Source organism: Notolepis coatsorum, assembly GCF_963971535.1.
Source record: "Notolepis coatsorum genome assembly, chromosome: 6".
Taxonomy (NCBI): domain Eukaryota; kingdom Metazoa; phylum Chordata; class Actinopteri; order Aulopiformes; family Paralepididae; genus Notolepis; species Notolepis coatsorum.
In genome coordinates this window covers 183,289,091-183,302,071 of record NC_140170.1, presented here as the reverse complement: position 1 = coordinate 183,302,071, position 12,981 = coordinate 183,289,091, and the positions used below count along the sequence as shown (strand labels likewise).

The window sequence follows — 12,981 nt, the reverse complement described above, 5'->3', positions numbered from 1 at the left end:
TCCCTCTCTCTGACTCTTTCTCCCACCCCTCTTTCTTTGTCTATCTCTCCCATCCTTCTCTCCCTCTCTCTGACTCTTTCTCCCATCCCTCTTTCTTTTTATATCTCTCCCATCCTTCTCTCTCTGTCTCTTTCTCCCACCCCTCTTTCTTTGTCTATCTCTCCCATCCTTCTCTCCCTCTCTCTGACTCATCCACTCACATCTCTATATATGTCTTATCATCTATATACAGCAGCTGCCTCTATGTATCTCTCTTTCTATCATCTATCTCTGTTTCATATTTATCCATCTACATATCAGTTTCTATCTATACATCTCTCTTATCTAACTTGGCGTCCTGTACAGGAATAGATCCAGCTTTCCCATGATTAGTGGAAAGAGGATTTATTCTTATCAATTTTGGACGTTGGTGATATGATTTATAGACATGTTGCAGCTTCAACTTAAACCCCGATGAGAGTGCGGAAATATGAACATATCACACCCATACTCCGCTCTCTACACTGGCTTCCCTCTCCTTCAGGATAGAGTACAAGGTCTCCCTCCTCACCCATCAGTGCATCCACAGCAACGCCCCCTCCTATCTAAAGGAACTCATCGATCCCCCGACCTCCACCCGCTCCCTCCGCTCCCTCCGCTCTGGACACTCAAACACACTCCAACCCAAACACAGGACACACCTCTGCACCATGGGTGACCGGGCCTTCTGCTCAGCTGCTCCTCGGCTGTGGAATGCCCTCCCCGACCATCTGAGAGCACCACAGTCCGTTGAGGCTTTTAAAAACGTGATATTTTCTTTTTTAGCTGTCTAGAGCCGACTTCGTTTCGTTGGTTGTTTTATTCATTTTTATTTTATTATCTTTATCTCCTTTCATGTAGCACTTTGAGATTTGTTACAAATATAAAGTGTGTTACAAATAAAATGTATTATTATTAGATGCATTACTGGTGATGACAGATATGATACAAAGCCTTTATGAAATGGTTGGATGGCCTTCTCTGGTTGAAAGGCGTAACGATCATTAGTATTTGTTTATTTTTATAGTCCTCATTGGTAAACTTCCCCCTTACATCACAACACTGTTGGAATGGAATCCTGGGCCCTCATTTATCAATGTTGCGTACGCACAGATATGTGCGTAACCCGTGCGTACGATAATTTCTAAGCAAAGTGTGGGACTTATAAATTTGAACGTGTGCTTGACTTTGTGCGTATATATACGCACAGCTCGGACCATGCGTACCTGGCGCCCAGCGGTAGAATATGGAGACTGCAGACGCGGAAATAAGCTTCCGTGCATTAGTTCCAACACTGGTGCGTGTTCTGTATGACCCGTAATTCATTATAGTTAATTGTAAAATAGCGACAGTAGTGTAATTATAACGGGATCACGCTCGAACAAGAGGTTTGCCTGCTTGTTTGGCACGGGGGGGCAGACGCAGAACACCCACCTCCAAACGCGATTAAATATTGTTTAAAATAAAAAGCGAAATACTATTATTTTGTGTGTCATGTTTACAAATAAGATTGGTCACAACGAAATGCTTTCTACTTCAATTTGTTGGTTAGAATAGATGACCTCCGTTGAAACTTCACTGAGACTAAAAGACAGTCTATTTGTGAGCTCCCGCACAGACGTGATAATAATAATTATAATAATAATAATAATAATAATAATAATAATAATAATAATAATAATAATAATAATAATAATAATAATAATAATAATAATAATAATAATAATAATAGCTTCATTTTATATAGCGCCTTTTCAAGAGACCCAATGTCGCTTTACATATGGGGGAAAAATAACAAAGTAACAAACATAGTGGACAGACACAACATATAAATATGATGATGGGATTCAAGTTCGCGTTTTTATTGATCACATAGGCAGGCTATACATAGGCTACATGGCACGGTCCAGCGTGATATTGGAGATGGATCGAGCAATAGACTGTTACTGTACCACCCATGTAGTTGTCAAAGCTCCATCACAAATGCAGTTATGTGAATAGAAAGATTCTTGTATATGCTCTCGTATTATTGTTTATATAGGCTACCTAATACCGACATCAAAATAGATTGTATGCCTCTACAAATCATATGCAGGTAGAAAATTGACGGAAAATCCGTCGCGATTTGGAATGAAACTGACGGAGAACTTTAATCCCCGGGTATTAATCTAATGAAACGAAGAAAAAGCAGTCATATTCCAGCATGGTTATTAATGACACCAATGACAAACAGTGGTTAGCGGTCTTTATAAGTGTTTGCGCTGCCCAGCAATCACCGTGTACACGTCTGTCAGCCTGTCACGTATTTCTCCCAGGCGTTCGCTCGGCTTAGTCCACTTTTCCACATTTCATGGGGGTGTTTCATGACCATATATGGTTAATTACGCGCAGTTCTATATGCAAATACGTAAAACCGCGCACGAGCGCGGAGCGTAGAACAAGTGGCATTTATCAACACAGAGTGTGCGTGGGACACGTCTACGCACGTGTGATAAATCCCGATTTTTCTGTACGTACACGCATTCTAAATTCTGTGCTTAAGAACGAAAATGGAACACTTTCTAAGAATTGTTGACAAATGAGGGCCCTGGAACCTATTCTACACGTTCAAATGACTGGTTGGTTCTCAGGGTTCCTCCAGTTTGCTCTGAACTAGGAAGAACTGCTTTTTCCTCTGATGCTTCCAACACCTGGAACGTCCTCCGACTGACTCTGAAGGTTCCTCCTTCTCTTGCCACATTTTAAAACATGATCTATATATATATATATCATCTCTCTCTCCTCTCATCATTCTCTACTATATACCACCAGGTAAAGCAGAACAGTGTTAGATGTGATGTGTTTGTTGTTGTTTAGGGAGGGATGAGACGATGCACCATGCCAAGCCCTCCTTCCTGGAGTACTTTGAACAGAAGGAGAAGGAAGCCAACAGTCACAATGATGGAGGAGGAGGAGGAGGAGGAGGAGGAAACAATGCAGACAACCGCAAACTACCTGGTGAAGGAGACATGGAAGTGGTAAGCTGTCTGTCTGTCTGTCTGTCTGTCTGTCTGTCTGTCTGTCTGTCTGTCTGTCTGTCTGTCTGTCTGTCTGTCTGTCTGTCTCAAACTACCTGGTGAAGGAGACATGGAAGTGGTAAGCTGTCTGTCTGTCTGTCTGTCTGTCTGTCTGTCTGTCTGTCTGTCTGTCTGTCTGTCTGTCTGTCTGTCTGTCTGTCTGTCTGTCTCAAACTACCTGGTGAAGGAGACATTGAAGTGGTAAGCTGCAAACATTTTATTACATGTGTTTTCATCAATCTAAATACCATCAGGATATGCCAAAAACATTCTAAAATCAATCTGAATACAACCAGGATATGCCAAAAACATTCTAAAATCAATCTGAATACTATCAGGATATGCCCAAAAAAAATCTAAAATCAATCTGAATACAATCAGGATATGCCAAAAACATTCTAAAATCAATCTGAATACTATCAGGATATGCCAAAAACATTCTAAAATCAATCGGAATACTATCAGGCTATGCCAAAAACATTCTAAAATCAATCTGAATACAATCAAGATATGCCAAAAACATTCTAAAAGTAATCGGAATACCATCAGGATATGCCAAAAACTTTCATAAATGAATCCTAATATAATCAGGATATGCCAAAAACATTCTAAAATCAATCTTAATATAATCAGGATGTAAAAACAATACAGTAGGCTAAGAACTCCAGCAGGCAGCACCAGTGTTACTAGCGGGAACAGAATGTCTGCAGCCCAGAGGATATAGACTCAGTAAGTGGAGTTCACTTCCCTTCACACGTCTTACTTCACCAATGTGTTCCCATTAGACTTTTAAATGAGAAGGAGAAACGCTGTGTTTCCGTTTCAGTCGTACGGCTCTTTGAGGCAGCGCTCTTTGACAGCCGCGTGTCAACGGCGAGAGGGAGCGGCTGAAGGCTCTAATTTTAGAGCTGTTGGAGCCGCTATTTTTAGGCGTCCCTGGAGTACCTTGATATCCGCGGTGTGTTTTACGCAAGGCCTCCGTCGCCGTGTGCAGCCTAACAACGAGAGAAAAAAATGAAAAAAAATCTAACCCTAACTAACCTTACTGTCATGCACTTGTCCTAATAAACTAACCTACACTGTAGCACTCAACACTTTGATGAACATTGTTACTCAGCTGATAGAGTTGTGCCCTTCCTGATGGCTTGTCGTACAGAACTTGTAAGTCACTTTGGATAAAAGCGTTCAGCTAAATGACTAAATGTAAATGTAACAAATCAAATCAAATGTATTTGTAAGGCCCGACAACACACGTTAATGTCCCCATGGGCCGTACACGTCTTCTTTAAACAAGTCAAGAAGAAACATCACAATAAGTCAAGAACAAAAAACAAGAACACCATAAGGTCAATTTTTTTTTTTAAATAAATGCTAAATAAATAAATGCAACACTCCCAGACATACCCCACGCGAAGGTAAGGAGAAAAACTCACTAAAACCTAGCAATAGGAAAAAAATGCACCACAGGCAGTGTGGAGGAGAGAAACCTTAGAAGGGCCAATTCAAGGGGGGATCTCCCTTCTTAGATGTCGGTGATAGCAGTGTTGCAGTAAAAACAGTTGGTAAGCATGCACTCATGTGTGTAGTGAAACACCGACGACTGCATGCGACAGCAACTGAAGACTGAAGCGGAGACTAGTGAGCGAAGCTCAGTAGGGATGGGCACCGAACCCAACCGAAATAAGGGTACTGACCGAATCACGTCGGTAACTACCGAGTACCGATTCACGCGAGATCCGCCGGTGCCACGTTTCGGTTTAAGTCCCACGACTTCAACATTTGGTTTACCGCGAAGTGTGCCGCACGTTCACGTCAACGTTCACACTCACAACACACGCTCACCTAGGATTTGACTTGATTAAAGCAGTCGGGGCGATGGCAAAGCCGAAAACGGTCGCAAGTGTCGTTACACTTTACAAAGCTAGATGCAGACAACCCTCGCTGCGATATTATATAAATATTATATATATATATATACAAATTGTTCTAAATAAATAATAATGATAATAAATTATTTGAATTATTATTATAATTCTTTTTAACTGAGGTAGGTAGATTACATTTTTAAGAGACTAAAGTACAGAAAAAAAGGTACTGTTGGGTACCGGTATCGGTTCAAATGTGAAAGGTACCCTAAACCTAAAGTCGTTGTTGAGGCGCTCGTGGTTTTAACACGGAGGTCAATGAAGACCTAACAAGCTGAGACTAGTGAGTAGTGGTGGGGGGAAATATCTATATAGTATTATTACGATACTTTGTGTGGCGATACTGTATCGATACAAGGACGCCAAGTATCGATATTTTATTATTTATTATATAATTATAATTATAATTATTATAAATTTTTTATATAAGGAAATTGCATTGTTCATTTCAAAACCTGTAATAGTACAGTAGTCCACACACACGTGTGCATTCAGTTAAGTTGGAATATGACTGTAATACAAACAGTTCAGTTTGTCAGGTACATGCAACACAGATGACAGTGTTTACATCCGTCTGCTTGAGAAAATCCCATTTGCTGCAATAAAAATGATTGAAGTGAGATGAACAGACTGAAAACTTTATTTTATTAGATAAAACATGTTGACAAAGTTTTACTTTGCAGTTGAAAAAAGGTAATAAATCACAATATATCGCAATATTAATATCACAATACTCAGCATATCGCGATATATTTTGAATCACAATACTATCGTATCGTGACTTGAGTATCGTGATAATATCGTATCGTGAGGCCTCTGGTGATTCCCACCCCTACTAGTGAGCTAAGCTTAGTCTTTGTTGACGCGCGTGGAGGTCAATGAAGGAGGAGAAGGAGAAAGGGAGGTGGTAGGTTGGAGGAGGGTGTTATGGGTAGGCAAGGTCGTACGCTTGGGAGAACAGGTAGGTTTTGAGTCTGGATTTAAAGGTGGAGAGTGAGGGAGAGTCTCTGATGGTCTGAGGGAGGCTTGTTCCAGAGTCGGGGTGCAGCTCGTGAGAACGCTCGGGTCTCCAAAGCGATTTAATTTAGATGACGGGGCGCGGTGAGGGAAGCAGTGGAAGATCTAACGCCACTTCTCCCCACAGTGTGCATTGAGAGAGATCAGGATTAGGTTAACCTTCGGCGGTGTGGTGGTGAAAGAGTTAATGAAATAAGTAATACAATGAAATCCAAAGCACCTTCAGCACCACAAGTGCATTAAATGTTTAGCACAGCTGACCTCCCCGGTGGGAGTGGAACCCCTGACCCCTGCAGCGCCCTCTGGCGCCTTGCTGTTCCCACTGAGGTCCAGCGAGGCAGTCGAGTTATTGGAATAGAGAAGATTATTATGCGGCCGACATACAGGTACAAGCCAACAAACACCGAGCTGGAGACACAGAGGTGCGTTTCCATCCTGTTCTTTCTCTTGAACACGAGAGCAGTCCTAGTAGACTCTAACTCAGAGGAGACGCCTGGGAAATTAAGTTGGTGCTGTAGCTCTGAACCTCTCTCTTTCTCTCTTTCTCTCTTTCTCTCTTTCTCTCTCTCTCTCTCTCTCTCTCTCTCTCTCTCTCTCTCTCTCTCTCTCTATCTCCTTTCTCTCTCTCCTTTCTCTTTCTCTCTCTCTCCTTTCTCTCTCTCTCTCTCTTTCTCTCTTCTCTTTCTCTCTCTTTCTTTCTCCTCGTACCATTTTAGTACACACACTCACTCTCTCTCTCTCGTACCATTTTATTACACACACACTCTGTCTTTCTCCCCCCCACACACACTCACTCTTTCTCTCTCATTCTCTCTATCTTTCTCTCGCTCTCTCGTACCATTTTAGTATACACACTCACTCTCTTTTTCTCTCTCGTATCATTTTAGTACACACACACTCTTTCTCTTGTACCTTTTTAGTACCCACACACTCTTTCTCTCTCTCATACCATTTTAGTACACACTCACTCTTTCTCTCTCTTGTACCTTTTTAGTACACACACTCTTTCTCTCTCTCTCTCGTACCATTTTAGTACACACAGTCACTCTTTCTCTATCTTGTACCTTTTTAGTACACACACTCTTTCTCTCTCGTACCATTTTAGTACACACACAGTCACTCTTTCTCTATCTTGTACCTTTTTAGTACACACACTCTCTTTCTCTCTCGTACCATTTTAGTACACACACTCACTCTTTCTCTCTCTCTCTCGTACCATTTTAGTACACACACAGTCACTCTTTCTCTATCTTGTACCTTTTTAGTACACACACTCTCTTTCTCTCTCGTACCATTTTAGTACACACACTCACTCTTTCTCTCTCTCTCTCGTACCATTTTAGTACACACACTCACTCTTTCTCTCTTGTACCTTTTTAGTACACACACTCTCTTTCTCTCTCGTACCATTTTAGTACACACACTCACTCTTTCTCTCTCTCTCGTACCATTTTAGTACACACACTCACTCTTTCTCTCTTGTACCTTTTTAGTACACACACTCTCTTTCTCTCTCGTACCATTTTAGTACACACACTCACTCTTTCTCTCTCTCTCTCGTACCATTTTAGTACACACTCACTCTTTCTCTCTTGTACCATTTTAGTACACACACTCACTCTTTTTCTCTCTTGTACCTTTTTAGTACACACTCACTCTTTCTCTCTCTCGTACCATTTTAGTACACACACTCACTCTTTCTCTCTCTTGTACCTTTTTAGTACACACACTCTCTTTCTCTCTCTCTCTCGTACCATTTTAGTACACACACTCACTCTTTCTCTCTCTCTCGTACCATTTTAGTACACACACTCTCTTTCTCTCTCTCTCGTACCATTTTAGTACACACACTCACTCTTTCTCTCTCTTGTACCTTTTTAGTACACACACTCACTCTTTCTCTCTCTCGTACCATTTTAGTACACACACTCACTCTTTCTGGCTCTTGTACCTTTTTAGTACACACACTCTCTTTCTCTCTCTCTCGTACCATTTTAGTACACACACTCACTCTTTCTCTCTCTCGTACCATTTTAGTACACACACTCTCTTTCTCTCTCTCTCGCGTACCATTTTAGTACACACACTCACTCTTTCTCTCTTGTACCTTTTTAGTACACACACTCTCGTACCATTTTAGTACACTCTCTCTCTCTCTTTCTCTTCCTCTCACACACACACAGTGCAGTGCCTGTTCAAGGCATGGCCGTTCGACACGGCACTCCTTTGGGTCCTCGGCGATATATCCGGCAAATGTAAAGTGTATTGTTATAGCATCACCATCTTACCAACTGGCACCACACTTGACACTGTACTCCCCTCGGTCCTCAGCAATACACCCACCAAGCCTAAGAGTTAGGGCTGCAGTGGTGAGTCGATGACATCGACCATGACATGTTGTTGAGTTGCATACTCACGATCGACGCATCGTATCGTTACTTATGTGCCGTCTTTGCGGTAGAAATGGCAGACGTTCAAAGGCTTGAGCGGGATTCGAACCACCAACCCTTCGATCATTGGACGACCCGCTCGACCCCTGAGCCACGCCGCCCCACAAAAAAATATTATGAATGAATCACGTTCAATATAGATAACTAACTTCTCTTAAACCACTGTTGGTGATTTTGTCTAAAGCCAGGACTGGACAGTGTGCGTTTCACTCACATTTGTCTCTTTTGACAAAATGTAATGTCATTTGACAAATTGGACCATTTCAACAACTTTTGGAGTGAGCGTTTTGACTAATAAGTGCCCTGGATTTCACGTTGTATAGAATTCTATGATATTATTCTATGATTTTTACCGGCTGTGATATCTAGCTAGTGTTAGTTTAGTTTACTCAGTTTATTTGATCAGTGACAGTGCATATCAATCAACAGTTATACATTTAAAAACAAATACAAATAAAAAAACTGTAAATATGCAGGGTTGCTACTAGTTTTCACTTGTAGTCCCTGGGCTAGATGTTTAAGCCAGAAAAGAAACAGAAAAATAGACGGACATTAAAGCTAATATAAAAACGGTTTCAAACATGTTCTGTACATTCACTCACTAGGCATCCGTGCATCTAGCATCCGTTAGCAGCATTACATATGCTGACCAGCGAGCCCCCCTTTCACTTCCACCCGTCTCATCCCCTTCACCGTGTTGCCGTGAGTGGCTCCCGGTGGAGCCGAGGGTGAGATGATTTCCTGATGGACCCGAGCTCTCAGCCTTCATCTCTGCCTTCATCTCTGCCTCCTTCAGCCAGTGACCCGTAGTGACCCCGTCGATCCGGCCTTGAGAGCCTTTTATCGGCGATGGGTTCACAGGAGGCTCGTAGGATAAATGTTTCATGGAAACGGCAAATATTTTCCCGCTTCCCCCGAACGATTACACAGTCAGGCGTACAGTAGGATGGAGAGGGGTTTTTAAAATGCTTTTTTGATATGAATCTAAAGCTCTCATAACCTCTTCACCTTCATAGAGAGTTGAATGTACCTAGTGGAGTGGATGGAGAGGTGTTTTGAAATGCTTTTTGATATGAATCTAAAGCTCTCATAACATCCTCACCTTCATAGAGAGTTGAATGTACCTAGTGGAGTGGATGGAGAGGGGTTTTGAAATGCTTTTTGATATGATTCTAATGCTCTTGTATTTCCTGTGAGTTTAATGCACACAGTGTAGTGGATGGGAGTTCTGTTCAGTTGAGTTAATTTAGACAAAGCATCACAGAAGGATAATCTAGGGGCTAGGGCGATGCATCAAAATCACAAACAGTCTTTCTCTTGGATGTAAACACATTGTAGAATTCCAGCAGCCCTAAACAACATCATCCGTTTGACATTACAGGCAAGGTCAATGAAATGGCCATGCTATCGGTTACAGTGATGACTATTCATCATAGTAAGTCTGCTCTAAGGCCCAGACCACAATTGCAGTATTTATGGAAAGTATAAATTCATTAATCAATATTTTTTAGGGGGGAAGCAAAGCAATACTTTTATTCTGCACCTTTCTAAAAGCTCTGTGGATTTATTATTTATTTTAAATGATTACTCTAGTCTACGTAAACATTATCTATAGCACCTTTAACACATTGACTGCCAGCCATTGTACCCATCAAAGTACCCAGTCTGCCACATTGAAAGCCTATGGAGATGTTTACCTTCTTTGCAGGGCTATAACTTTTTAAATTGTATAGCTATATCGACATTACTATGGCCCCTTCAACATCGATTATCTATCGTTCCGGATGTGGGAACGTTATATTTTTTCATTCATACATTATGTTAATACCGTCTTGAATATAAGTATGTTTTTAAGCTTTTCTGCTGTAATTCCAAAAACGCTAGTTATAGGCCCAAACGCATATGATAGATTATCGATTGCCGTTTCTTTCCTATACACGCTATATTAAAAAATTAAAATGTATATGATCGGTATACATTATGCTTCATCATGCGTGGAGGAAAGGGGGGGCGGGGGTCGTCTATAATTCCTTTATCGTCAGTAACGGCTTTATATATTGATCAGACTGTTTGCAAACAAAGAAACGCACAGTTTGCAATCTGGCTGAAAATAACGTTACTGTCCTCTTACCGTTCGCCGATGAGACTGGAAGAAAAAGATCCCAATTATTTGACGCTGATCGCCTAGATCCATTTCCGGTTTGTATGGCGCAATAAACGCTGAAATCATATAGATTATTGCGTTAAGGAAGCGATCCAAATGCACGCCAGTGTTTGTCTGTAGTCCCGTAGCAAGATATTACTGCCGGAGGGATTTCCTCGACGCACCGATCACAACTTCCGGTTTTGAGAGTGTAACTCGCCCGACCATCCACCAGGCGGCGGTATTGAGGCGTTGCAATCTCATTCAGGGTCCCACTGCAGGGTCGGAGGTTGCCTGGATGAATTATGAATGCCATGGCGAAAAAATTAAATATTGATTTAAAAAACGGCTTTCGCCGTTCTTGGCGTTCAGCGCATGGCGGGCAAATACGTCGTAAGCCGTTTTTGGCGACCAATGTGTTAATGTGGGTCCATTTTACAAAGCCCTGCACAAGGCTGGAGGAAGCGTTCGACCTTTGACCCCGGTGGTCAGTGGTAGGACCTTCCATGGTGAAGGTTGTCTATTTCAGGAGCGTGTTATTTCAGCTCCATTGATCGCGGGGTAACAAATAGCTGCAGAGTGGAGTGCTGCTGCTGGTAAGAGGCGGCAGGGGAATCCCACCGGGACGGAGCTGGAGTAGACGCCATGTCTCGGTCAGGCTCGGAATACACACACAGCATGGATTGAATGCATGCCAATACATGTATCCTATCTTACCTGCTAAAACGGATACACTTGACACATGACCACCCTCCCCCTCATCACGGTCAGGAGTCGGGTTATTCTAAGGTTCAGGTTATTCTAAGGTTCAGTTCAGGTTATTCTAAGGTTCAGTTCAGGTTATTCTAATGTTCAGGGTGTTCTACGGTTCAGTTCAGGTTATTCTAAGGTTCAGTTCAGGTTATTCTAAGGTTCAGTTCAGGTTATTCTAAGGTTATTCTAAGGTTCAGGTTATTCTAAAGTTCAGTTCAGGTTATTCTATGGTTCAGGTTATTCTGAATGTATTCTGGTATTTTATGCATATTTTTGTATGTTTGATTTTATAAAACAGGGGAAGTTCTTGATAAGCCTCTAGGCTTCTAACTTCTCCTTCACAATCGTTATAACTTATTATGTATTGTTTTTTTACTTCTGTTTAACTGTGTTAATAAACAAACAAACAAGGTTCAGTTCAGGTTATTCTAAGGTTCAGGTTATTCTAAGGTTCAGTTCAGGTTATTCTAAGGTTCAGTTCAGGTTATTCTAAGGTTATTCTAAGGTTCAGTTCAGGTTATTCTAAGGTTATTCTAAGGTTCAGTTCAGGTTATTCTAAGGTTATTCTAAGGTTCAGTTCAGGTTATTCTAAGGTTCAGTTCAGATTATTCTAAGGTTCAGTTCAGGTTATTCTAAGGTTCAGTTCAGGTTATTCTAAGGTTCAGGGTGTTCTAAGGTTCAGTTCAGGTTATTCTAAGGTTCAGTTCAGGTTATTCTAAGGTTCAGGGTGTTCTAAGGTTCAGTTCAGGTTATTCTCAGGTTCATTGTGTTCTAAAGTTCAGTTCAGGTTATTCTAAGGTTCAGCTTGTGATATTCCAAGGTTTGAGACCAATACCTACTGTATATCGAATGCTGTTTTGCTGATGCTATCAAGGTAACTAGCTAACCCGCCGTGTGCAATGAACTGTTGTACTCTAGGCACTCTACGAGAAGGGCCAGAGCCGACTCTACTTCCTCAGAAGGCTGAGATCCTTCAATGTCTGTACAAGGATGTTGAGGATGTTCTATGAGTCGGTGGTGGCGGGGGCTTTCTTGTACGCTGTGACCTGCTGGGGCAGCGGACTGAGAGCAGGGGACACAACCAGGCTGGATAAGCGGGCCAGCAAGGCCAGTAGCGTGGTTGGGGTGGAGATGGACTCCCTAGCGATGGTGGCGGAGAGGAGGAACCTTGCTAAGCTCCAGGCCATCAGGGAAAACCCCTCCCACCCACTATACACAGACTTGGCTGACAGGAGGAGCAGGTTCAGTGCCAGGCTCACACTACCTAAATGTAGCACTGAACGGCACAGGAAGTCCTTCATTCCGACAGCCATCAGACTATACAATGCATCACTGAGCACAGAGTGACAGTTACCATCTTCCTGGACTTTTACTTTTAAAACAACACTGTTCAATATTACACTTATTGTAGACTTCTGTATATTTTTACTGTATATTTTTACTGTATATTTTATTCTATTCTTATTCTTAGGCAATTTGTTTTGTTATTCTTATTCGTGACTTTGTTCTGTCTAAATGTTTAATGTGAGCGATTTCTAGTGTCAAATTTCCCTTGGGATGATTAAAGTATTTCTATTCTATTCTACGGAGTCATCACAGACTAATTCCATCAACACCTC

General features: G+C 41.7%; 1 protein-coding gene across 1 annotated transcript in view; it reads left to right on the top strand.

Moving 5' to 3' along the window:
- LOC311231220 (serine/threonine-protein kinase 4-like) overlaps window positions 1-12,981 on the top strand; it is a 93,775-nt gene that overhangs the window by 67,876 nt on the left and 12,918 nt on the right. Inside the window, exon 10 of the mRNA XM_084317763.1 lies at window positions 2,875-3,035. Coding sequence (XP_084173889.1) covers window positions 2,875-3,035 — 161 coding nt within the window. The remainder of the gene's footprint in view (window positions 1-2,874; window positions 3,036-12,981) is intronic.